The sequence below is a fragment of the Ziziphus jujuba genome, chromosome 5, assembly GCF_031755915.1.
Source record: "Ziziphus jujuba cultivar Dongzao chromosome 5, ASM3175591v1".
Taxonomy (NCBI): Eukaryota; Viridiplantae; Streptophyta; class Magnoliopsida; order Rosales; family Rhamnaceae; genus Ziziphus; species Ziziphus jujuba.
In genome coordinates this window covers 26,225,689-26,251,579 of record NC_083383.1, presented here as the reverse complement: position 1 = coordinate 26,251,579, position 25,891 = coordinate 26,225,689, and the positions used below count along the sequence as shown (strand labels likewise).

At 31.2% G+C, this 25,891-nt stretch overlaps 5 protein-coding genes across 5 annotated transcripts; 1 reads left to right on the top strand and 4 right to left on the bottom strand.

Annotated features, from left to right (window-relative positions):
• Window positions 1-922: 922 nt before the first annotated feature.
• Window positions 923-2,167, bottom strand: LOC125422904 (ATP synthase delta chain, chloroplastic). Its single transcript, XM_048475410.2, has one exon. It carries the CDS (start codon window positions 1,830-1,832, stop codon window positions 1,074-1,076), a length of 759 nt encoding a protein of 252 aa, XP_048331367.2. The 5' UTR covers window positions 1,833-2,167; the 3' UTR covers window positions 923-1,073.
• A 374-nt stretch (window positions 2,168-2,541) lies between these two features.
• Window positions 2,542-6,329, bottom strand: LOC107421387 (uncharacterized). The gene is made up of 6 exons (XM_048475409.2): window positions 6,008-6,329; window positions 5,511-5,643; window positions 5,246-5,349; window positions 4,095-4,266; window positions 3,797-3,937; window positions 2,542-3,696 (listed from the first exon to the last, which is right to left on the bottom strand). Exons 1-6 carry the CDS (start codon window positions 6,055-6,057, stop codon window positions 2,692-2,694), a joined length of 1,605 nt encoding a protein of 534 aa, XP_048331366.1. The 5' UTR covers window positions 6,058-6,329; the 3' UTR covers window positions 2,542-2,691.
• A 4,128-nt stretch (window positions 6,330-10,457) lies between these two features.
• LOC107421379 (protein CutA, chloroplastic) lies at window positions 10,458-14,805 on the top strand. Its single transcript, XM_016030608.4, has 6 exons — window positions 10,458-10,681; window positions 10,784-10,893; window positions 12,298-12,360; window positions 14,013-14,044; window positions 14,234-14,328; window positions 14,574-14,805. The coding sequence occupies exons 1-6, from the start codon at window positions 10,500-10,502 to the stop codon at window positions 14,653-14,655; spliced, it is 564 nt and encodes a 187-aa protein (XP_015886094.3). The 5' UTR covers window positions 10,458-10,499; the 3' UTR covers window positions 14,656-14,805.
• Window positions 14,806-15,615: 810 nt separating this feature from the next.
• On the bottom strand, window positions 15,616-16,637 carry LOC107421383 (glutathione S-transferase U9). The gene is made up of 2 exons (XM_016030612.4): window positions 16,290-16,637; window positions 15,616-16,060 (listed from the first exon to the last, which is right to left on the bottom strand). Exons 1-2 carry the CDS (start codon window positions 16,611-16,613, stop codon window positions 15,686-15,688), a joined length of 699 nt encoding a protein of 232 aa, XP_015886098.3. The 5' UTR covers window positions 16,614-16,637; the 3' UTR covers window positions 15,616-15,685.
• Window positions 16,638-21,032: 4,395 nt separating this feature from the next.
• Window positions 21,033-23,568, bottom strand: LOC107421534 (transcription termination factor MTERF4, chloroplastic). Its single transcript, XM_048476282.2, has 3 exons — window positions 23,454-23,568; window positions 23,230-23,356; window positions 21,033-22,735 (listed from the first exon to the last, which is right to left on the bottom strand). Exon 3 carries the CDS (start codon window positions 22,642-22,644, stop codon window positions 21,109-21,111), a length of 1,536 nt encoding a protein of 511 aa, XP_048332239.2. The 5' UTR covers window positions 22,645-22,735; window positions 23,230-23,356; window positions 23,454-23,568; the 3' UTR covers window positions 21,033-21,108.
• Between the last annotated feature and the right edge of the window lie 2,323 nt (window positions 23,569-25,891).

Sequence of the window (25,891 nt, the reverse complement as noted above, 5' to 3'; positions counted from 1 at the left end):
GAAGCTGTGGCAGTTTAAATCTTTTTTGTGTATTGTATTTTTTACTTTCATACTTCTATCTGATACCGAGCTACTTTTACGTAGTGTCTCTTTTCCCCCTTGGGATTCCATAAAATGAGCAAAAAGTCAAAGAGCAAAGCCATTCGTCAAGCATTTAAGATTGTACATTTATGGATATTGATATGAGATTTGGTTTGTGCCAACCTTTTGGACATCCTCAACTACAATTATTGTGTTTGGGGGGAAAAAAAAAAAAATTGGTACAATTATTGGGGCATTTACTGTAGCCTTTTGGCTCAGCATCAACAAGAGAGTGGAGTTGGCATTAATTTTGAACCTGAAATCTTATGCCAAAAAAAAAAAAAAAAAAAAAACCATTTTGATTGGAGTGGTATGGCATCTTTTGTTGCACAAATTATTTGGATTCCACAATGAATGTCAAATGGCTGCATCTGGCAGCAGCTCATCCCACTACACCCACTTTGGACGTTTACAAATCCATTTGAATTATGTCTAGCTTTTCCTCTCTCTCTCTCTCTCTTTTATTTATTTATTTTTTTAATACTATTTACTTTTAAGATTTTGAAAAGGGAGAAAAAAAAAAAAAAACCAGTAAACCAACTCAAATCCTTGATTAAGCGGCAGAATTGTGCCATTTGAAAAGAAACATGACCTAAAGAAGGCATTTCAAATAGAACCATGACATGTTAAGAGTTATATTTGAACATATAATTTAAAAAATAAACATTATGATATTATAATTTATTTCTCATAGACAACCACTCCATTATCTTTATTTTTATTTTTATTTTTTCCCCCCTTCCTAAAATAACCCTTATCCCCAAAATCCAATTTCTTCAAAGAAAATATATATTATGTGTGTGTGTGTATATATATATATATATATATTCCCTTCTTCAAATGAAACAAACAGTATATATATCATTATTAAAATCATGATTTTACACCTCAAATAATACAATTAACAACCCACCAAAAATAACCCAAAAAAAAAAATAAAAAACAAAACCCCATTAAAAAAAGAAAAGAAAAAAGGAAGATAAAGATGAAAGTCATAGAGAAAGCTTAATATCACCAAGGTCAAGCTGAGCAGCAATTTCCTCCAACTGCTTCTTGACGCTCAAATCAATCAATTTGGAACCAGAGTTGCCATACCTGACCGTGAACCCAGCAACCAAGCTCGGATCAATCACCGTCTTAATCCTCACATTCTTAGCTCCCGTCAGCTTCTGCACCTGCTTCGCAATCTGAGCCAAATGCTGCGATTCCAGCGTCACCACCGAGCTCACGATCGCCAGCTCCGTTTCCGTCAGTCTGTTATAAACCGTCTCGAACTCCTTCACGATGTCGTTGATCAAGTCGATCCTCTTCGCTTCCACCAAGATGTTCAAGAAGTTCGCCGTGTGCGGCTGCAGCCCCGACGAGCTCACCACCTCCTCCACAACCTTCTTCTTCTTCTCCTCGTCGATCGTCGGGTTAGTGAAGAACTCTAACACGTTCGGCTCCGCGAACAGCTTCTCGATCTTCTCCACGTCCGACGACGTCGCGTCCAGTGTGTTGTTGGATTTCGCCACGTCGGCTAGGGCTACAGCGTAGCTCCCGGCGGCTGATGCGGCCATCATGCGAGCTCCGCCGGCTGATGAGGAAGAACGGCGGAGTCGGGAAGGAAGGGTGAGGGTGAGGGATGGGAAGGTGGTGGAGGTGGAGAAGGAGAAGGAGAGGGTTCTGGGTGCGGTACGGAGGGTGGTTGTTGTTGAGGAAAGTGAGGATTTTGGTTGGAATGCAATTGGGGTTTGCTGCAGAGCGGCCATTGGAGTAGAGCTTCTCTGGGTCTCTCTCTCTCTCTCTCTCTCTCACTCACTGTGTGTCTGTTTTTTTTTTTTTTTTAATGGTTGAAAATGGGTGTTTTTTTGGGTTTTGGTGATAAGAGGAAGAGAGAAGAGGCTTAGGGAAGAGAAAGTTGACGGTTGAGATTGAATAAGAGGGAAGATTGATGGACGGTTGAGAAGTGTTGAATTCCTATCCAGTATTTGGGAAATCCATAGCCACTTACGATTATACACATACATATTAGATTACACAAACCAACTCACACGCGGCTGCTTTTCTTGGCCTGTGCCATGTGTCTCTGCTGACTTTGGCCCCACCAACCAAAATGCTTTTATTTATTTATTTATTTATTTTTAGCAAAAACTAAAAGAGAGTATTTTCCAACCCATATAACATAAAAATAAAAATAAAAATAATGGCTCAGAATTGTGAAGCTTAATCGGCAATATGACAAATTTTGCAGAATCGAAAAACCACAAAACAAAGAATTATTTTATTTTATTTTTTAAAAGGGCCAGAAAAATGCTTTATTTCTTCTTCACAACGCAGAATTTATACATTTGAGTTTTTTTCCAAATGCTTTTTTTTTTTTTTTTTAATCTCTTAGCCTCTGAAGCAAATACAAAGGAGCTACTAATTACATATAAAATAAATAATACCTATTACTCTGTACTACTTTTGCACAAATCAAACTGAAAAGACTGCTTAATAGAAGTTTTGTTGATAACAGATACACCATTGCTTCACAACCCAAGCTCTCAACAAAAAAAATATTTAGTTGAAAATAAAACTAAAAATTGGAAGTTTATGGCCTACCATGATTCATACTCAACTCCGTGTTCATGGGTTGTATGAGGCTTTATTATCTGTAAAAGAACGGGAACCAGAGCTAAGATTTGAATTCTGTGATGTAAACAAGTTTGGATATGCAAAGTACGGGTCGTCTTCCATTGAAGGCAATCTCTGTGGAGGGTGACGAGCTGACTCAGGTGAATCGAGAACCTTGTCATCCGGAAGTGAGGCATCGAAATCAGACTTGAACGAGTCAAGTGGACGGAACTTTGATGACTCTGATCCTTGGCTACCTTCATAAACTTCGTGGGTTTGTGGAAAACTCACCGAGGCAGCGGAATCACCATGAGTGTCATGATGATCAAAATTTGGCTTTTCTGTAGGAGACGGATCAGGAGTATGTGTATGAAATGGATTCTCAGAGATACTTTCAGTGTCACTGTTTTTCTTTGTAAGCCCACTGATTCTAACCTGTGCAAGACTAGCTGCTGATCGAGCTGCTGCAGCTGCACGTTCGGCGGTTTCAGCAGCAGCCTGAGCAGCAGCCAACACATCCTGCAAATCCACATTGGCCTCGCTGTTTGTTCTTGAAACAGGTAGAGGTGCACTGCTCTGTCTATTGAGAGATGGCACTGAAGATTGTGATGGAGGAGAGATGAAAGGCAGAAACTGTCTATCTTCCGGACCACCACCAACTGCAGCATGAGGTTCTCCATCTCTATCAGCTGCTGATCTTTCTTTTACCACTTCCTCGTATTCCAAGTCCAGACCTTCAGATTGAATTCCACTAGCTCTAGAATGTCTTGATGAGTCATGATCAATATCGTGATCTGGGACAGTTGGAGCAGGTGGGACCACAGCTGGCACTGATGCAACATTTGGACTTGGCCGTAGTGATACCTTAGGAACTTCAGGAAAATCTAATGAGTCCAAGTCTGAATCAGAATCGGCCTTTTCTTCCTGGGTTTGATCTGGAGCATTATATGCTGCCTCATCATGTTTTTCTTGGGGAAGTGGCTGTTTAGATCCGCTGATAAACTGTGTTGGGCCATTCTGACAAGGAGAGAACCATATAAGAAGGGTACATTGGGGAGAAAAAAAAAAGAAAAGGGTAAAAAGAAAATTTGAGTCCATGATGAGAACATATTGTTACCAATAAATCTTCATGAGGTTTCAGAAACTCATTTTCAGATGCAGCAGGATCCCAATCTAATTCATGCTCTTCAGCAATTTCTTTCAGAAGCTTCATTTTCTTTTCAGGTGCAGGAGCACGGATTGATAGAAGTTCAATTAACTGCAATTAAAATCCAGTGTCACAAAAAGTTAATAGGATCAGGACAGGAAAGAGAAAGGAAGAAAGCAAGAAAGAAAGAAAAAGCAGTTGTTCTCACAACCAAGTTAAGCAGTTGTTCTCAAAATCAAGTTCAACAGAAAGAAAAGCTTCATAATACCTGGCGATTAACACCACAATCTGGTAAGAGCTCGGTTGCAGCTGCTACAAATTCCTTCCCGTATTTGGATGCAAATGATAATTGCACCTGCAGCAATTCTGGCAGATCGGCACATCTTGGTGCAGCAAAACACACACTGGAGATGGCTTCTTTCAAATCTAGAGGGCATTCCCTAAACATTATAAAGGGGTCAGAACACTCATAAGGTTCTGACAAGTGATTGTTACCAAACCTAGAATACTTACCGTGCTTATCAGAAGCTACTTCCGCTAAAAAAAGAAGTAAAATTTATAACTACTTCCTAGAACTGATGCTAGCAGTGCTTTTTATTATGAGCCCTCATGAATATCAAAACCACAAACAACCAAGTTAGAAACCAATCCAACACAAACACCAACACTACCTGCAGTATTTTCCATCAAGTTGCAACTGATCACTGACCGATGACAAAGATCTGTTATGCTCTTGAGATAATGCCGGGGTATTCAATTTCTAAGTCTAAAATTTTTAACAGTCTGATAAACAAGAATACAATCCTAACACAGAGCCAATTCCAAAGAAACAAAAAGCCTAATATTCCCAGCTATGCCAAACTGCTGTTGTTTCAAAACTGAGATAAATGAATAAGAAATTTCCCAAAATTATTCTCTTTCTCTTATGATCCTCACATTTCTTCTCAGAAAACCAAACAGAGTTAATTAAACTAGGCAGACAACAACTTTTGGCAAGTGGAAACTCATAATTCTCATCATGAGACAGAAAATTTTAAGGGAATTAAGAATTAACATAATATGAACCATAATTTGCAACCAGAAGAAAAACTTTCTTAAAGATCCAATCTAGATTTCCTAAGGCTACAAACAAGTCAATTGTTTGGTTTCTGACAATGCAAGCCCAAAGTAATGCCCCATAAGTTCTTAAATCCCCATTTTGCATCTTTTCATCTAATAAAAACTGGTGGTCCAGTTCATGCATGAAGAGCTGCAAACCAAAAACTCTGACAAAATCTTAGCATTCTAACATCTAGAAGCGGGTTTGAATCCGCATCATTTAGGTAAGTCCGAAATCAAAATTTCTGAACTAAAAGATAAATTAAACACAAGGGATAGAAACATATTACAAGAAAGTCAGCAGTATAAAGATTTATTTACCTTTGTGATTCGATAATCGGAAGGCGGACAGATATAAGCTCACAGAAAAGCTCTATAATCTCCTGAGCAGCCATCATATTCTCTTCCCTTATAATATGCTCCACCTAGAACATAAAATCCCAATAAGACAGAACAAAATTCGAAAATACCGCAACTAAAAATCTCCAAAACAATTAGCAATCCAAGAAACCAATTATATGCACCACGATTAGCAGAAAGAAAAACTAAAAACTCACTAAACATTTGGGAGAAAAAAGAATGATACCCGAATACGAGCAGTAGCTTCTTGACCAGTCTCAAGAAGCTTGGCAATATCTCGGCGCATCTGTTTTATCTGATTTTCCCTCCGGTTCCTCAGTAATTTTATACGAGGAATCGTCAATTTCAGTAGGGTTTTGCTGCAAAACATAACAAAGAACAAACGAAAAGAAAACAGATTTCCATTATCATCAGAAAACTGAAACCCAACCTCAAACAAATCAGGTAAGATATAGAATTCTTAGTTTGTTCGCTAAGAAAATAAAATAGAAATAATGGGAAAACCAGTTAATTTCCTCCATTTCCCTCCAATGGGCAAAAGAAACACAAACCGGGCTAAAAATCTCAACTTTTTTTTTTCCCCAAAAAAAAAAAAAAATTGTCTGTCAGCGAAAACGATAACAATGAATCGAACCCAAGTTTTCGATCTCAAAAAACTAAAAAACCCAGAAAATCAAAATCAAAATAAGGAAGGAAAAAGAAAAAGGAAGTGGATAGGGGTACCATTTGGCAGCTTTGAAGCCCTTGCTGAAGAAAGAATCGAGCATCGACATGGTTGAAGAAGATCCCAAAGTTGCCCGCTAAATAGTTGCTCAATTGTATTATAATTATATATATATATATAGATGTTCAGATACTGTTCTTGATGATCAAAATTTTGGGAGATGTGTTCGAAAAGGGGAGTTTGGTAGTGAAAAAATCAGCGTAATATGATTTTGTTTTTAAATGTAAATATTATATATATATATATAGTTTAGCTTATTATTATTATTATTATTATCATTGATTAGCATCAGTATCTGCTCTCAATTCACACAGAGCTCGGTTGCGGACGAAACGCGTCGTCACAGGGTTTGCTTACTAATGAAGGATTCTGTATTATTGGTGACTTGTTGGCTGTTTCGTGGTGTGGTACTGCCAAACACTGCCTTAGTCATTCCCTCATTTATTTATTTATTTATTTATTTTAAGGTGAAATTACTTATTTCCTCATCTACTCCACTTTTGCCTTTTGCTTGTGTATTGGAAGTGGATCATGGATTTGGTGAGTTGGTTTCTTTGTCATATTCATTCATGAAACGATTGTGTTACTATCTTAATAATAAAAAAAATAATAATAATTTAAACATGTTGGGATAAATAATAATTCATTTGGCCATTTTTATTTTGCTTCATGATTTATAAAATAACTTATTTTAGTAACTGATTTCACATTACACATTTTAATCTCCAATAGGCTTTTTTTTTTCTTTCTTTTTTTTCTTTTTTTTTAAACAAAACTTCTCAAGGGAACGATGTGTAGGGCATCTCAGTGGGGCATTCAAACCAGGTTTTTACAGGAAAAAATATAATAATTTTTATCATTAAACTGTTTTTACAGGGATCGTTAAATCAACTTGTTTATGTATGTACAAATTTTTTTTTTGGCTAGGGATTTCTCAATTTATTAAATTAGAAATTCTGATAAATATTAAAGGTTGTTACATCTACATCCAAGAAGCTTAAATTCGTGAGAAATCAACTTTCATTTTATATCTATATATATATATAAATATTTTCTTTTTTTTTTTACTTCTTCTTTTGAGATGAAATTATTGAGTCCTTAAATATCCTTACATGAGTTTTCAACTCACAACCTTTTAGATTGCTGGCCTTCATATCAAGTTAAATTATCATTTTTTTTTTAAATTTAACGTGATAAAAGATGAGTTTTTATTTCTTTCATATTTTTTTCTCTAACATTTGAATTCAAATAGTATTTATCACTTTATTCAAGTTTAATATTTGACACACAAGCATCTTTGATATAATTAAATCAAGATTTTCCTATATATATACACAAAAAACTTTAAGGTCATTTAGAAAGTATTAAAGTTGAAAGGGAAATTAATTTTTGAAATTTAATTTATTAAGAATTAGTTTCCTAATAATTATTTTTTCTCTTGTTATGTTGAATGAGTAATAGAAAATTTGAGACTTGTAAGTAATTAAATTTAATATCCTACAATAAATTAAGAACAAATATGTATTTTAAAAAAAATTCAAAATTTTTTTTTTCTGAATTTTTTAAAATGACACCTTCATAAATGAGAATAAATTTCCTATATATTTTCCTACATTGATGGAAATCTAATTCTCTGAACCTATATTTTTTCATTATACAATAAATATCCAAATAAAATAAAATTATTATTTTTTCAAATAAATTAGATTCTCACTAATTTTACCATTATTCAAACAAACCTTAACGAGAATGTCCTTAACTTTTAAAGTTAATTAGATAAATGTTACATCAAATTTAAGGGCTTTAAATAATTGAACTACTTTATCTTTAATTTAAAAAGTTAAAGATGTTTCCAATAAAATCTTATTGTATATATATATATATATATATATATTTGTTTTTTATCAATGATTTCCTACTTATATATTAAATATTTTATTGATTGATTATATTACCGGTTCTTATTTAAATTATAAATCTAACAAAAAAATATAACCACTCTTAATATTTATTATATAAAAATTATTAACTTTATAAAATGAAGAATTTTTAACTAGAATCTTTGTGTGAGTATATATATATATATATATATATTATAAGAAAAAGGGTGTTACTCAACTTACATGACTTTTTGGGGATATGTTAATTTATTTATTTTCAATTTGGTAAAAACTTAGTTATGATTTTTTTTTTTTTTGCTTGTTGTTGCTAAAATAGTTGTGTTTAATGAAAGGTTATTAGTTCTCTTAATTCCTAAACTATATCTATAACTATATTTTGGATTTTTAATTATATTTTTTTTTTGGTATTTTGGTTTTTAAATTTCAACTTTCAATGTACTTTAATCTTTAAAAGTGTTTTGGATTTTTAACACTTTAAAGCTTATTGTCATGGGATTAACTTTTTTAACGTTCCCATGCAGCGATTAGCACCTTCTTTGTTAAGTCAGTTTTGCCCACAAGCTAGCATAATACGGAAGTTAAGAGTATTAGAGTAGGAAGTAGGAGAGTTTGAGAGAATGTGGTGAATACTTATATTATTTAGAATGCTTGATTACATGGATAGCTTACAAATGAGAGTCCAATTCTTGTATATAGATGGCTTGATACATATTACGAGGATATAATGTTCTAGATATATACACATGATATAAATCTAGATAAGGCTCTAGATTATTCTACTAGATATTTACAAGAATTATTCTAGAGAGATTTCTATTTACATTAGTTTAAGTTTCTCTTGAATCTTCTAAAATATTTCAGATTTCTCTTGAATTCTTATGAAAAGTGTAGAACTTTTTGGCTAAGTCTAAAGGATTCCACCCTTTTGCATAGAACATGCCAATATGCACTTATTGCAATAATGAAACAACAAATTTTTTAAAAATAAAATATTCTTACAAAATTTCTCCATGTTAATCAAATATATTAAAACCTATTAAAAATTAGATTAAAAATAATTTTAAAGATCCAAATAAAACAAAAAAATGAATTTTATAAACTAAGGTTAAAAAAAAAAAAAAATTAAAGATCAAAGTGCAAAAAACTAACATAGTTAATAACTTTTTTTTTTCCTTGAAACAAAAATTTTCACGAAATTTATATTTTTTAAACATATCAAAAAGAAATTAGGTTTTTAAGTAGAAACAGATATAATTTCTATAATATCTACCAAAATTTTTTATATTTCTTCATAATTTTTGTGAAAATTTCCATCATAATATCCACATCAAATCTTTTATAATTTGGTTAAAAAATTCATAATTTTAAAATAAAAATTCTTAAATTTTCATGAAATTTTCATAGAAATTTTGGGAATATTTATGATTTTTTTTAATTTTTTTATCAAAAAATTTTATAATTATTATTGATGTTTATGAAAAGTTTTTGCCAAATTAATATTATTGATTATTTTTTTAACTTTTTAATTGTCTTCTGATAATTATTTAAATAAAAATAAATAAATTCATATTTAGCAAACAATATTCATAATTATATTAGACAAATCTACTTATCATATTATTTGAAAAAAATTAATATTATGAGCTACAAATTTACCTATTTATTATTATTTTTTTATAATAATAAATTTAATATTTATGTAAATATTATAAGTAGATAAAAATTAGAATGTAGGCAAATATTGAAAGATATACAGGAAATATATTTTTCTGCAAATCAAAATTCAAATTTTCGATATCAATGATGTTTGATACATGCAAACTTAATTCTCAAATATTTATATCAATGATACATTAATATTTATATGTAAAATTATTAAAAAGATATATATTTTAATAATTATTTCTTACATTTCACATTTTAAAATGAGAATGAGTAAGATAAAAATAATTCTCAAACACTCAAGAATTCTTAATACTATTGAAATTAAATTTATAAAAATATAATGTAATTATAATAATTGTTCTATATTTTAATTAATAAATAATTTTTTTAAATATATATATATTTTTTGCATTTTTTATTAATAATATATTTTTAACAATGCTTATCATAAATAAATTGATTAAGAAAAATAATATTTTTATAATTTTAATAGTTAATTTGATAATTAATTAATTAAATAATTTAATTTTAAAATTTTAATAAAAAAATTAAAATAAACTTTTATTAATTCTGATCATTTTCTATAAATTTTGATGACTTTTCGGAATTTTCTATATTTTCATAAATATTTCCGTATTTTAAACCGTTAATATTTGTGTCGAAATTCTAAATCTTTACACGGATTAAATTACAATACAAGTCGAATGCAGCCTAGAGGTGCATAAACAAGGCTATGAGTGTTTTTGTTTGTTGGAAGCTTTGAAACCGTAGGACTAGATTACAATAAGAGCAAGGACAGATGGCACAAGAAAATAGAAGGCTGATTGAGGTGGTTTACACTCTTTACGATAATCATGGGTGAGAGTATCAAGTAAAGAATCCCAAACAGTCGTGTTGGCAAAGCCCCCAAATCAGTACAAAAAAAATGGCTGCCACGCTTTGCAGCAGAGCCAGAGCCCCTTCTCCCATTCTCTCCTCCTCCACGTTACGACGCCGTTTGCCCCTGGTTGGGGCTTTTTGCATGCTCAGCTTCGGCCTCTCCAATCTCTGGCCTATCTCCTCCAAAACGGGTTCGGTTCAGTCTCTCCCTTTTGGTCCTCTCTTGAGGTTCTTCTTTTTATCCCATAAAATTCTTGACTTGGGTTTATATTTTTTCATGCAAATTTCAAATCTTGATTGGGTTTGTAGTTAAATTTTGGTTTTTTTCAGATCCAAGTTTAGTAGCCAAGCATCAGCTAATAGCATCAAAATGGAAGGTGGTAGTGGTTCCACTGTTCCCAGCATTGTTGTTTATGTCACTGTTCCCAACAAAGAAGTAGGTTAGTTGCTTACCCTTTTTAACTCTTAGTACTGGGTTTCCATTTTTTTAAAAATTTATTTGAAAGATATATATATATATATATATATATCTAGATTGCTTTTAACAATTAATACTCTGTGATTATTTAGTATGTGTATGAATAGCTCCGTCTTTGCAATAATGTCTCGAGCCTTTTTCTTGCAAAATTGTGTGGTTAATTGGAGTTTAGTTAATGTATACTATTGTTCTGTTAATGGTTGAATGGATTTCAATACTGTGTAATTAACTGGTATGTGTTGCTCAGTCTTGAGCACTCTTTCTCCATGGTAAGTGCTACGCCCAAATCCATTCAACAAAAACGCAGCATGTTTGAAATACTTACTTGAGCCTTGTACTTTAATCTTGCAAGATAAGGATTTTAATTTGTTTTCTTAAATATACTATTGTGTTATGGTTGTAATCGGATTTCTAAACAAGTTGCATCGTTTTTTTTATTTTTTATATTTTTTATTTTTTTATCATTTTTGGGATTATTTTGTTATAGTCTTCCAGTTCCATAAGTCAATTGCCACCTTCCCTCTCTCTGTTCAAACCACCAAAGATGAGAAAAATGCTCAGGTTATTTATTAGCCATTTATCCCTCTTATAGTTAGTGTCATTTTGAGGGTTTTTGAGCTGCGCCTTGTTTGGAACTGATGAAGTGTGCTTTAGTGATATGAGTGTCCAAAATTCTGTTGATTGGATGGATGTCAACATGCTGCTTAAACATTTTAACCTATTGAATGCTACACATGTTTTTCTGTGCCATGGATAGCATATAGAAATTTTAAGGAGTAATTATTATCTGTAGGAAAACAGCACAAAAAATTCCTTGGCTGTTTTGTTTCTCTGGAATAAATTTAAAGTCACTTTCTGAGAACTGTTACATGCATCTCCCATTTCATAAGGTCATTGTTTCTACAAATTTAGGCCACTGAACCTCTTGTGTTGGTTAAAGAATAGATATAAACATCAAATGAATGGTACATTTTACTTTCCAAAAAAATTATATATTAATTAATTATCTCAAGATAGGAGATCGGATTGTTGTATTTGGTAATAAAATAAAATAACTTTTATGTAAGGATGGAAATATTGTGATATATTTACTTAAACAATTAAATGCTACAAATTATCAATGGGTTCTTTTATTTGTGTACTGAATATTTTCAAAGCTGTGCAGAAGGATAGATTTTTTATATGGTTTTGTAGCATTATACGCTTAGTTTATCTTTTATAATACACCACTGGCTCAGTTTATCTTTTATAATACACAACTGGCTCCTTCTTGTTAAAATGCATAATTGCTCAGAATTATCTGGAGGAAGAAAAATAATTTAAACTAATTGAATTGTTTTCTTGGTAATGCGCAATCTATTTTTAGGAAAGAAATTGGCTGGAAGCATAGTCAATGAGAAACTTGCTGCATGTGTTAATCGAGTTCCTGGTATGTTCTTCATTCTTTCAAATATATGTTGTTACATTTTTACTTTTTCTACTTTTCATTGATCACTTGAAAGCATCCATCTGTTTTGCTTTTGGCATGGTTGCACTCACTTTTAATGATGTATTTTATTGCTTTGAGAGTTAATTAAATTTTCTTTTTCTCCAAACTATCACATGTTTTCCACTTTTTCCGCAAACTATAAAATGCATTGCTCCATAACTTATAAAATTTTGTCGTTTTGTGCAGTTTTGTTGTATGAATTTCAAGAAATCATGTGACACAGATTGCATAAAAATGAAATAAAATAGCATAAAAGAGTTCTTAACTTCTTATTGGTTAATTTTATTAAGTTCATAAAAAATACTGTATATTAGTAGGGGCGATGTGATGTAGGACAGGTGGGGGAGGAAAGAAAATTGAAAATTAAAAGATAGGGCTCAAGTATCACAATAGAACAATTTTAGGAATCACTCTTAATATCTTTAGGCATCACACTTAAGTTTAGTTTGCATCACATAAAACCAGAGAAATAACTGTAAGAAAAAACACTTATATTATTAATCAACTTGTCTAAAAGTATATTATTAATCAACTTGTCTAAAAGAGTTACAAAGACCCCTATTTATAATAAAACCACCTTAGAATATTAGGAAACTAAACGTAAGATACTATTATTAAACAAAGAAACTAAAAAATAAAACTTCCTTAATACATAAGGAAACCAAAAAAAAAAAAACAAAAACTAATAAACATAATAAGATTAAAACCCTAAAAATCAAATAAATATAATAATATTAAAATCCTAAAAATCTTTAAGCCTAGTATTTATAATCATATGTAATCCCCATCACGATGTGAAGGTTTTTGTAGTTTGGGTGTGAAGTGAAAAATATGTAATAGTTTGGGGTGGCAATTTGTAATTTAACCCTTACTTTTCCAAAAGTAAAACAGAAAAGCGTAATCAATTTTGCCTCCTGTTAGTTACTTTCATTGTTCTTCAATGGGCTTGAACAAGCCATGTCATTATTTCCATTTCTCTGATCTTTAAACCAGTGTCTTTCCCCATTTTGTTAGAATCCATATTCCTAATTCTTTCCTTTCTCGTATTGCTCTACATTCATTGTACTGCCTTCATTTCATTAGCATGATTTTTCTTTACCATCCAAAATTCTATACCACAGATTATAAACTTGTAGTGGTTTTTAAAACATAGTTTTGATGTTATAGGTGTTAATGATCACATAAAACTCAAAGTACACTTCTTTATCTAATCCTGGTTTGACATTGTGAGCAACATCTTCCCAATTTCACTGTATTTTTTAAAGGTCAATCTTAAATACTAAAAATGATCACTTTTTGATAGCTTTTGACCTTCTAGCCCCGCTATTTCCTTGTGTCCAGTCCTTGCCTCATTAAACATCTTTTCCTACTTAAACTAAAATAACTCCTATTTGATATATTGCATTGTTTATAAATTTTCATCAATCATTACATTCTGACCTTCTCTTGTCATTACCTCTAATAAGTATTATTGTATTTGCTGTTACTAGCTCAGATTGGCTCTTGAATAAATGAATTTGCTTCTTTATGTTCTTATAGACAACTGGAATCGAGTTTGAATATGTGATATATGGTTAACCTTGGAAATGCAGGTGTAGAGTCAGTATATCTGTGGGAAGGAGAGGTAAGGATTCCTTTTAACATTTGGATATAGAGAAGGATGGATAAAAACCTTATCGACCATTGCTTACCACAACAATCTAGATAGTTCACATGTTAACTTGTAGGAATGAAGTTCCTCCATGTTATTGCAAGTAAGAATAATTAACTTGTTCTTTTTTAGCTTATATTTTTCATTTTTGGAACTAAATAGGTCCAGACAGATAGTGAGGAACTTCTTATAATCAAGACCAGGCAATCCCTTTTGGATGCTCTGACACAGCATGTCAAGGCAAACCATCCATACGAGTAAGTCAAAACTTATGTACTATATTTTCAAATCAACAATTTCCATAAAACTCAGTTGCATGCTTGAATTTCAACGAAGAAAAGAATTGTGGCAAGCTAGAGCTTGCTAGATTGACAAACATTAAAATTATATGCCTGAATCTTACTCGTTGTCTGCTTGAACTTTTGCCACTGAAAATGAGCTTTACCATGAAGTGGTCAGAACATATAATAACCTCCATGTGTTTCTGTTTTATGTTGGTAAGTGTTCCAGAAGTCATCGCCTTGCCTATCAATGGGGGAAGTCTACAGTACCTGGAATGGCTCAAAAACAGTACCAGGGACTAATTTTCTCAAGCTTATAACAGTGTTTATGTAAATACCGTTTAACTGGTTGGATTCATCCAACATCAACTCTTGGATTTGGCTTGTTTTTATATGTGTGTGCATGTGAATACATTTTAAATAAAGTTGCTTATCATATTTGCGTTGTGGGAAGAGCAATCTAAATCTTGAATTGCATTTGGGTTCTTTTCTTGTTTGCTTTGATGATATATGCATCCTTTTCGGTAAAGGTCATTGTTCAAGGATTATGAAGTTATATGACCTTTTAAAACTCTTTATATAATTCATAGGGAAAAGATTTGGTGTGGAACGTGAACTGAGCTGTTAAGGGCTTGATTGGGTATGCTTTTATGGAAATACATTAGGTGCTTCTTAAAAATATCATCAAGGATTACTAAGAAGAACGAGCGAGAAACTCACTGGAGTCGTAGGATAGGATGAGCATTAGTTTTTCTTATTGGAAATTTACTAATATTGGTATTATTCTGGTTGATGAATTGCATTCTAAGCAGCTAAAATGGGTATAGAAATTTTGTGTTTCATTGCGTCTCTTCTATTTTTGTAGGGTTCTTTTATATATATATATATATACATACATATCTATATATCTTTATATTTTAAAAAGTAATAGGTATATTATTTTTTTTATCAATTTAATTATAACATGGCACTCGCCTGAACTACACAAATGAAACCAAAAAAAAAAAAAAAAAAGGATCATTCAAAATAAATTAGAAAAGAAGAGAAAATGTAAAAGCTAATATTTGAAATAACAGAATCTTTTATTCATTCTGGAAAGAATTATGCGGATTCTCTCTCTTTTTTTTATTTTTTTTTTCGTTTTTTTGGTGGTATCTCTTATTGCAAGCCTTGTGGTAACACACATGCAAAGATACACCTAGTAGTTAAAAACTTAAAACATCATGCAAAGACACACGAATATCCTTCCAAGGGACACCAAAATGGCAAAACCGTTATTCTCTCAAGCAACAGGGTGCAAAAGCCATTTTCACCCAAATTATAGTTTTAAAGTTCAAGCTGCAGAAAAATTCAAATTTTTCTGTTTGTAATAGGAGACAATTTGGAGAAGCTTGTCGTAAGGAGGGATTGTCTCTTTCACATGGGAAAGCCCCTTGAGAGATTCAACCCAAGAGTATACCAATGGGGTCTTTTCTGGGTCAATAATCTTCAGACCAAATAAATCTTCAGTAGCTTTGATAGGGCAAAATACTGAAGCCCCAACAATATCTAGAAGTCCCAAATTTTCATTGCAAATATTGGTAGTGCCATTTGGGTAAAACCCCTTCAATCCCTCATCAAGCACCTTCAGTAGCTCATGGATCTTATCCAACACTTTCTTTTGTGTTTCTCTTTCTGTTTTCACCAATGTTTTCATGTTCTCATTAAACTGCAAAAACATATTGATCAGTCGAACCATCAAATCATACATGCATTTTTTTGGAATGTATCGGGGATGTTAAATACAAGTTTTGATCAAATTTAAAATATAGAAATAAAAAAATAAAATGATTATTGTCATCTGAACTGTCTTTTAAAATGTAATTGTTGATAAAATACAAAAATTTTGAAAAACATATAGGCATGATGGAAAATTTAAAAAAAATACTAAAATTGACCTGATGATGGATGAAGTCGACCCAGATCCGAACTAGGGCTTTTTGAAGAGGATCATCTGGAAGTAGTTTAGGACCAGAATTTCTCCATGTGTCTTCAATGTATTCAAGAATGATAAGGGATTCAATGATGGGTTTTCCATTGTGGACAAGAACAGGAATCTTTTTGTAAACAGGATTGTATTTGAGGAGCATCTGGCTTTTGTTCAACAAATCTTCTTCCACATAGACATAGGGTATGCCCTTAACCTTTAGGGCAAGTTCTACTCTGTTACTGAAAGGACTTGCCCACATTCCATACACCACTATGCTCTCTTCCCCTTCCATTGCAAATAAATATATAGTTTTTGCTTTGTATTTTCAAGTTGATGCTAACTACGATTCTACATGTGTATATATAGACAACCTCAAAGGGCAATTCATTTTTGTGGCACAAGGACATGTGTTTCGAGTTAGTCAACTGGCCAATACAAAAACACTTAAATGTTCAAAACAGTCACTTTATATTTTTTAATGGGATAATTGGCAATTGCAATTACATCCAGGGCCGGCTCAACCAATTTGGGGCCTAAGGCAACTATAAAACGGCGAGTAATAAAAAAAATAAAATAAAAAAATTAAGTATTTAAAATTTATCTTGTTTAGTTTGCTTGTTTTTAATTTTCATAGGAAAAATTGCTAGCTAAAATATTAAAATGATAGTTATTGCCACATTTCTAATTCATATAAAGATTGTAATATAATAAAAGATAGGAGAATATTTACAAGAAAGAACAATTTTGATGGAATGAAATTAGTGTACATTTACAATATTTAAAATATAAAAGAAATTAAATTAAAAAAACTAAAGTTGACACTTTTTTTGGAAAGTTAATAACAGATAATTATTTATTTAAATGTTTGATTAATTCTAACGTAGAAATTAACGAAATATTAATATGTCTTTATATTTCCAAAAAGATAAAATCAAAACTACTATATTTAACCTAACAAATAAATTTTTATGTAAAAAATACATATAATTAATAAGGAAAAACTTTTCTAGGAGGCCTCTTTTCATTGTGGGCCCTAGGCAGAAGCCTTATTTGTCTTACCCTTAAGCCGGCATTGATTACATCTTTCTCTGTTAAAATAAACTAATTTTAATAATTAAATACAAAAGGGAACAAAATAAAAGGAAAAAAAATGATGCTATTTATACATACATACATACATATATATATATATATATGACTTGAACATTTGTACTATTTTATCATGTATATTTTTACAAAAAAATAATAATTTTTAAAAAAACCATCATTAATGCTATATACGAAAATATTAGTTTTTTAAAATTATTATCAATATTATATATAAAAATAAATTTTTTTTTTAAAATAACGATTCTGTGGACATCCGTATGATAAAATAATATGAATATCTACAACATAAATTTTTCATATATATATATATATATATAATAACCATAATTGATGAAATTGAAAAGCAATAGTTGTTCCATTTATTCATGTAAAACTTAAAGGGAGGTGAATAGAATTATCATTTGACCTTAATAGCTTTCTATTTTTGGAACTCGAATTTCTTATTAAAATATTAATTTATGGGAGCCAAACATGATTAATTTTCTTTTTATATAAAAATTATATATAATTTCAAGAAAAATAAAATAAAAAACAAAACAAAAGTGGATCTGCCACTGGTCAATAGATTCAATGGCTAAATAGAATTCCAACAGTATATTTTTAATTTTCCTATGAAGCATATGTCAGCTTAGTGCACTTATGTTGAATCTTTTTAATGTGGAGTGTTTATTTTATCAATTACTGCAAAAGAGTCAAAATTGGATGATTAGTGTGGTTAACCGAGATGATGATGGTCTTTTGGATCAGTGACTTGGTAGGTGATTTATATGATTTATTAAATTATTAAATTTGAGAATATGTAATTGCTAAGGAAAAAAGTTATGTTACAAATTTGGAATTTAATGAATATATACACACATACGAAACATTTTAATTAGAAGAAAATTAATAGAATTCTAAAATATAATTGTGAAAAAAAAAAATATACATCCTGTAATGTTTCTTTTTTCTTTTATAATTCTTTTCAGAAATTCCAAAATAAAAGTAGAGATTACAAGAACAATAATCATAAAAAATAATGATATTCATATTGAACAATCAATCAGGTAATGTCTGTCCCATCTGTGGAAAACTCTCCGTTTACTTACTTTTCTTCCAAAAGTGTATTAACTCTTTTTCTAATTCTATTTATTTTGCTTACCTGCCTAATCCACGAACCCACTTAATACGTGAGGCACACTTTGCTTCACTTAATACGTGAGGCACACTTTGCTAATAAAGCAAAGGGTGAAAATTTATAAGAGTCCTCTGTTTTGCATTTTTTTTTTTCCCCATAAATGCACATTTACTTAAAAAACTTTCACGGTTTCATTTTTATTTTAGTTTAACCCATTCAGTTAAACTATTTTTCAACTTATATTACTTAATCTAAATCACACTTTTAACATGCTCTTATTTATACATACAAATAATTCATCCACAAAATTATAGGTTAAATTATAAAAATAAAAAAAATGAAGGGCAGTGAAATTTATCCTACATTAAATACTAGTATTATTATTATTTTTTGCCTGCCTAAACTATAAAAATTCTTGTATTGCCACATAAATTACTGGTTTATGTTTTATTTCCGGTTAAACCCAATCATCCAAGGTCAACTAATAGATTTGACCAAATCAGTAATAAACACTGCATAAAAATATTTACAAAGTTACATAAAACGTCTATAGTTATTTTTCAAATTCATCCTTCTAAGAGAAAAAAAAAAAAAAAAAAAAAATAAATAAAAATTACCTCTGTTTAGTCAAGCTTCACACGAACACGTGAGACACATCTAATACAAAATTGCCATGGGGAACATGGAAGTCAAAATTTTTATTCTCATTCTAGCATGTGGAAATTGATCAATATTCATTCTAGGTCAAAGAAATAGATGAGTTGGAGATGAAATATAATATTATATTCGGAACAAGTAATACCATAAACAACATCATGCAGTACTCAAAATGTCAAATTTATAATCCTTATACATGCAATACACAAAATAGTATTAAAATCTATACATGTAAGGAAGGTTCCTGGATCTGCCACCGCATTATACCAGTAAGAACTAAGAAGGTTCATGAAAGTATCATTCCCATCTCATCCATTATAAATTTTTACAAGTAATAGCCAGATTAATCTGATAGAGTCTATGTTGGAACAACTGATTGGCTGTCTATTTGATAGAATAAGAAAGAGTTGATGGGGTTTTAAGCTGTTGTTTATACAGATAATTTATATGGTTTCAAAAGCTAATGCTTATGTTCAGTATAGCTTACCATCTGACCTTGATTTCCATGATAAAAACTATGAACCATTAGAATCATTCCACCATTAAAAACAATCACTCCACAATTTTGCACTTAATAAAAAACTGAAAATTTATGGATTTCAGAAAACCATAATTCACAAACAAAGCAAATGCATCAACCAGCAAGAAATTTATAGTTACCTCCATGTGAATGTTTTTCCTGAGTTTGTCATCTAGAAAGGTGCAATCTTATTATATAGATCCATATTCCCTTCCATCACCATAAAAAATATTTCTAACTAGAATCATGAAACCAGATATTATACAATTAAACGGTATTAGTATTACCTTGTAGTGAGACCTAAGCAATTATGCCATATAAACTATGTCTAATACAATTTATACAGGTAATTAATAGGTAATTTGAAACCTAAGCAAACCTAAGAAAAGCACAGGTAGATTCACAGGCAGATAAAAGAGCAGATGTCTAGAATTCATATGCAATTTTTAGCTACTGGAAATGCCAAACGCAAAGACTAAAGCAGAAAAAACCATGGCAGTTGAGATTGCATTGAAATCACCCAGTCTGTAATACAAAAGTACAGATGAGACAAATCCATAAAGGCATGAGACGATGCTAAAACCTAGTTAAGCAAAATACATGCAAATTACACTAGTATAAGAAATGTCATTGTCGTCTGGGACAAATTTCTTAGCATGGTATCTGGATGCGTTTGTTCCGAGTGTGGACAGTACACTAATTAAAGGAACAACAATCAGAGAGGAACTTCATTTATGCATAATGAAATGAAAACAGATTTCTTTGGACCAACATATCTATGAGGAGCAGCACCTAATTTAGATGGACAGAGATACCTAGTTCCCAAGCATCCACAAAAGAAAGAGACTTGCTCAAATGATTAACTAATGCCGTAACAAGAGTGTATCTCATCTAACAGTGCATTTGATGAAGAAATAAACTATCCATGCAGTTTAGGAGTAAGAAACAACCCAAGAAAATGAAGCCATGAGATCATTTCTTATTTCACGTTCAATTGTGTTTTCTCATAATTATGTTTAAGAATTGAGGTGAATGCCACATATACTGAACAAGACAAGATGCTGCAATACAAATATGACCATTTCTGAGAAAACATATTCAACAGAGACAAGTCATTTGGACCTTCACCATCATCAGTGCCATGAAGTATTTACATATAATAACTTGATTTGCATGTACCATAGCAACATAGGTACTTGGCTTGTACATCACCATATTGAAAAATCTTTAGAACAATTTGTCCATATATTAACAAATAATAATAAAAGTAAAGCAGCAGACAATTTAAACATAAAAAAATAAATAAATAAAAGAAATATAATTGAATTAAGATTACCATAATATAATTTGATATTGAACTTAATCATTAACAAATGAAAATTGTTACAGAGAAACAGTACGCCTGTAAAGTACTTCATTATCACTCTCCTCTTCCTCATCAGACAAAATCTCACTACTGGGTAAATGTAACTTCCCACCCATACAAAATGTTGGACCCGTTGTCTCTGTTTCAATGAAATCTCCCTCCAACCTCTCTTGAAATCTCTGGTCACTACAGTTGAGGAACCAATTTAAGGAATAACGGATCCCCTTGCTCTGTAACCTCTGGTACCTGGGTTTAATCCTGGATTCCAAGCTATAAGTGAAATATTCAGGAAATTCCACAAGCTCTTTCAATGGTCTCCCCATCTCACTTTTAAAATAATAGTAACTATTCTTCATGAGCTCAACTCGCAAAGCAACTAACTGAGGACATTTCACAACCATCTTAGCTACATCAGCAGAAGGTATTCCACGTCCAAGAAGGAAATCAACTGGTTTCATTATTACATGTTGATGCAGGCTGACTATCTGTGGCATCTTCGCTATCACTTGAGCAAACCCTTCAGGATCAATCTTGAGCTTCAAATTGAAGAAGTACTGTTGAGAAGATAATTTAGCTTTCAAAGGCAGCCCAAGAATTTGAGGGTATTGAGCAATAACCAAAGGAAGTTCTTCTTTCCTGATTCCAAAACTAATTAAACAATCCACATTGGGTTTAACAGTCTCCTCAAGATCATAGCCAAGTATATATGCCCGCTTCTCCAACATCCTAGCCAAAATCTTCTTCGGTAAACCCAAAGATACCAAGTAATCAACTAGTGGTTTAATCATGGTCCCCACTCTCATACCCAAAAAATAAGGATATTGTGTAACCATTGGACCAATATCTCTGGGATTAACACCAATACTAACAAGATAGGCAACTGAGGTACTCATTGTTCCCTCCAACTTAAACCCAAGAAGCTCAGGATACTTCTGCAATACATATCCAATATCTTGCTTTTCCACATCAAGACCGCGAAGAAACTTAATAACTGGTGCAAGCTCAACAACAACGCTAGCATGTAACACTTGTGGGTAGTTCCTAACAAATTCACCAAGTTTTGACCTCTGTATCCCAATCTTTTCCAAGTAACCCAACACAGGTATCATATTTTTCCGTACACTACATCCAAGCATTAATGGGTACTCATTAATGTCATCAATAGACAATCCCAACTTTTGAAGGAACTCAACCCGTTCCCTCATAACCTCAACTGCAGAAGGAAGCTCTAGGTTTTCTAATTCATCGGGAACTATTCCTAAACTCTTCAAAAAATCACATATGATTACCTTAGAAACAAGCTTCTCTTTGCGGCCTTGGACCACACCCCAGGTGACCGAGGGCATCTCATATTCAGGGAACTTGGAGGAATTTGCCGAGAATGCACAAAATTGCAAAACCATCATAGGGTTTTGAATTTGGAAGTATTTGGAACATGGGTTAAGGCAGGATTGAATGGGTTGTGAGATTGGAGTGAATTTAAGAGAGAATTTTGAGTTTTTGGAGAGGATTTTGATGATAGGTCTAATTTCTTTGAGCAGCGAGCTCATCATCTAAGGAAAAAGAATAAGAACAAGAAACATAGAATCAAGTAAATGGTATTTATTGGGCAAAGTTCAGCAGTCTCTCCTTACTTTTAACATCCTGTAAACATAGAAAACAAACACTTCAAGATATATTTATTGGGGAGTAGGATTGGCTGAAGTGTTGCTATTTACACGGCATAAATTTCTACTCCAACTTCATTTTAACACAAAATACTAATAGCACTTTTATTTTCTTGAAAAAAAAAGAAAAAAAAAATTAAGCAATTTTATTTGCTGTCTTTGAGGGGTTTCATCTTCTTGGACTTATTGCAGCCACCACTGCCATAAGACAGACAAGGAGGATCTTCCTTAGAATCCTCCTTCCTCTGCATCTTCCACCACCTCCAATGTATTTACTGTTTGTAAGATTTTAGTTCGGTTCATTTTGCTAAAATTATTATTACTGGATAGAATATTGAATCAAATTGCTTAATTTCTTCTATATGTATTGAGTTTTTTTTAATACAATCAATTGCTCATGCATAACAACAAAGGATAACCCAGAATGAGAAAAAGGTTGAGAAAAATGAAAAATGAAAAATCAATCATCACCTGGTGGCGGAAGAACCATTGTAGTCGGAGGTTTGCTACTGATATTCACTGCAAGGCCGTCGGCTTTACTTGGTAACAATTGTCTTGGTGACGATTGGCGGCCAATGAGTCTTGGGAAAACCAAACCCTAGATGAAACAAAACTGATTTTTTTTTTTTAAATTATTTTACTTTTATTTTTCAAGAACCTCAAAAGATTTCATTAAGAAGAAACAGAACCATTACAAAAGTCATCATAGTCCAGTATCGAAGACAACCACTCAGGGCCATCCTCTAACCATGCTTCATACGATGAAAGTGAAAGAGGTAGTAACGAGCAAGCACATGTGCTGCTCTATTTTAGTCTTACTACCAAAAAGGGCAGAAAAAAAAAATAGATTATTTAAAAAAACAAATATAAAAAGTAAAAAATAAATAAATAAATTCAGAATTTAGAAGTTAGAAAAGAAAATAAAAAGGACTTTCCTATAATTTTTTGTACTAAAGAATAATTATTAGATGGTTTATTTACATTTCGAAACTTAACAACGACATTATAATTTTATTTATATTTTTAGATTCTAAAAATATCTTTTCAAAAAATGTCACAAGTACTTTTAAAGACTTGAACAGAATAAAAATAAATTATTACATTTATTATATTAGAGTTTTAGAAAAAAATAATAAAATCTAAAAATAAAGATCGTGAAATTTCGCAATTAAGAGGGAAAAAAAAACAAGAATGATTGGGAAATAATTCCTTTCAATCTAATTTGGCTTTTTCTTTTTAATTTAATTTTTTTATATTTTTTAAATTTTTATTTTATTTGTTTTTCTCACAATCTGCTTTGAAAATAAGAAAAAAAAATTTGGATAAAAAATTCTAAAATCATCCGATATACATAATTTTGACAATTTGAATTCATTCAAATTAATATATATTAGAAAAAACAAATAGAAGCGGATCATATAACCAAGATGATTTAAACTCATTAGAGTTCTATACATTGGAAAAAACAATTGAATGAGGTATACATTGTCCAAATGATTTAAATCCCTCTGGATTATATATATGGGAGAAAATAAATAAATCTAAATTGCATAAATCGAATGTAGTAATTGAATTTATACTGTATAAATAATCAAACAATTTGAATCTATTCGCATTTTGGATATAAGAAGAGATAATTAGATTTGAATTATATAAATCAAATGAATCTTAATAATATATGAATTTGTTCGTTTGTTCGAAAAAAAAAAACTTGTTCTTCCATTGATATTTAAAATGTTACTAAAAAAAAAGGTTCAAGTAACTGTAACACGGTATATAAGATTCGTGTTTCAAGTAATTAAATCAATTGGATTAAATCGTTTACCTAGAATATTGAAATTGAATGAGGCAAAATTGATTTTGGAAATTAAAATAGTCATTGTAGGCAGCAAAAATTTCATTAAAAATGAATATGTAAAATATAGTGTAGTTAATAAATTCGTAGTGTTAATAGAATGACCTAAAATTATTTTGTGTATGTTTATGAAAATATATATATATATAATTATTTTTGAATGCATAAAAATAAAGAAAAACCCTTTTTTTAATTTTCTTTTCTAACGTCTAAATTTTTTTGTTTTTTATTTTTCTAAATAAACTTAGAATGATAACAATAAATCTTTCCTTTGGAAAAAATAATGATGAATTATGCCAAGACAATGATGCTAAGGCTTGTCAAATCTAGAAGCAAAAGAGCATCGTAAAACTACTTTCCTTTTTCATTGTACATTGCTTTGTTATGTAAAGCTTCATATCCCAGTACTCGTTTGCACAAAAACCCCCTGGTCAAACATCACCATGTACATCATAATTTCCTTCATCAAACTAAAAATCTTAACAGAAAATAGGTTCACTTCTTACCTTTGGTGTATGCGCATATGTGACAGTGCTTTTCATCCTGGTGTACTAAAATGGAACCTTTAAATGTTAGATGTTTGGAAGATAAGAATGCAGTTGCTTCTCAAAGAACAAGATATTTTTCTTTTCATTATTGAGAAAAAAAAAAAAAAAGAAGAAGAAGAAAAAAAAAGAAAAGCTTGAAGATCTGGCACTAATGGCTTCTTCAATCAATTGATGTTGTTATAGCCAAACAACAAAAGAAAGCATATGAAAAGCATCCACAGTTGTTGAAAGTAAAAAAAAAAAAGAAAAAGAAAATGTTCTTCGAAGCTGTGCTAATCTAATGGTGGTCAAGGATAACATACTAGTTCCAGTTGGAGACATTGAGTCTGTGTGAGAAATCTGCTGTTTGCAAATTGTGCATTTGGTATTTTCTGCAAGAAGTCCACCTTCAATCAAAAGATGTCTCAATGACACTCCAAGAATTGCACAGACAATAACATCATTTAAGAAACTATCAATCAACATGCAGAATCCATAACACATTCTAGTATAGATTAACAAGCATCTCATCATATACAATATACTTATCTAGTCATTTGCACTATGCTGCATATATATTTGTTATGGTTTTTCACATCTCCACTATGGCATCCAGGAAGAGGAATTTTCTCGCTTCCTGAGAGATGCCAATGGGGATTGGTTAGAGTCCAAATCAGAAATCGAAAACTTCCTCATCAAAAAGTTCAATGAGCTTTTCCATTATGAACTTGTGGAGTTTTGTAACAGGTTG

What these genes read in the sequence shown, in the direction of transcription:
- LOC125422904 (XM_048475410.2), bottom strand. Translation starts at nt 1,832, where the DNA reads ATGGCCGCTCTGCAGCAAACCCCAATTGCATTCCAACCAAAATCCTCA.
- LOC107421387 (XM_048475409.2), bottom strand. Translation starts at nt 6,057, where the DNA reads ATGTCGATGCTCGATTCTTTCTTCAGCAAGGGCTTCAAAGCTGCCAAA. An exon ending in ATTGTGGTGTTAATCGCCAG is followed by an intron (nt 3,938 to 4,094) that starts GTATTATGAAGC and finishes TTTTAATTGCAG; the next exon opens with TTAATTGAACTTCTATCAAT. An exon ending in AACCTCATGAAGATTTATTG is followed by an intron (nt 3,697 to 3,796) that starts GTAACAATATGT and finishes TCTCCTTGTCAG; the next exon opens with AATGGCCCAACACAGTTTAT.
- LOC107421379 (XM_016030608.4), top strand. Translation starts at nt 10,500, where the DNA reads ATGGCTGCCACGCTTTGCAGCAGAGCCAGAGCCCCTTCTCCCATTCTC. An exon ending in TATATCTGTGGGAAGGAGAG is followed by an intron (nt 14,045 to 14,233) that starts GTAAGGATTCCT and finishes GGAACTAAATAG; the next exon opens with GTCCAGACAGATAGTGAGGA. An exon ending in AAGGCAAACCATCCATACGA is followed by an intron (nt 14,329 to 14,573) that starts GTAAGTCAAAAC and finishes TATGTTGGTAAG; the next exon opens with TGTTCCAGAAGTCATCGCCT.
- LOC107421383 (XM_016030612.4), bottom strand. Translation starts at nt 16,613, where the DNA reads ATGGAAGGGGAAGAGAGCATAGTGGTGTATGGAATGTGGGCAAGTCCT. An exon ending in TCGACTTCATCCATCATCAG is followed by an intron (nt 16,061 to 16,289) that starts GTCAATTTTAGT and finishes ATGTTTTTGCAG; the next exon opens with TTTAATGAGAACATGAAAAC.
- LOC107421534 (XM_048476282.2), bottom strand. Translation starts at nt 22,644, where the DNA reads ATGATGAGCTCGCTGCTCAAAGAAATTAGACCTATCATCAAAATCCTC.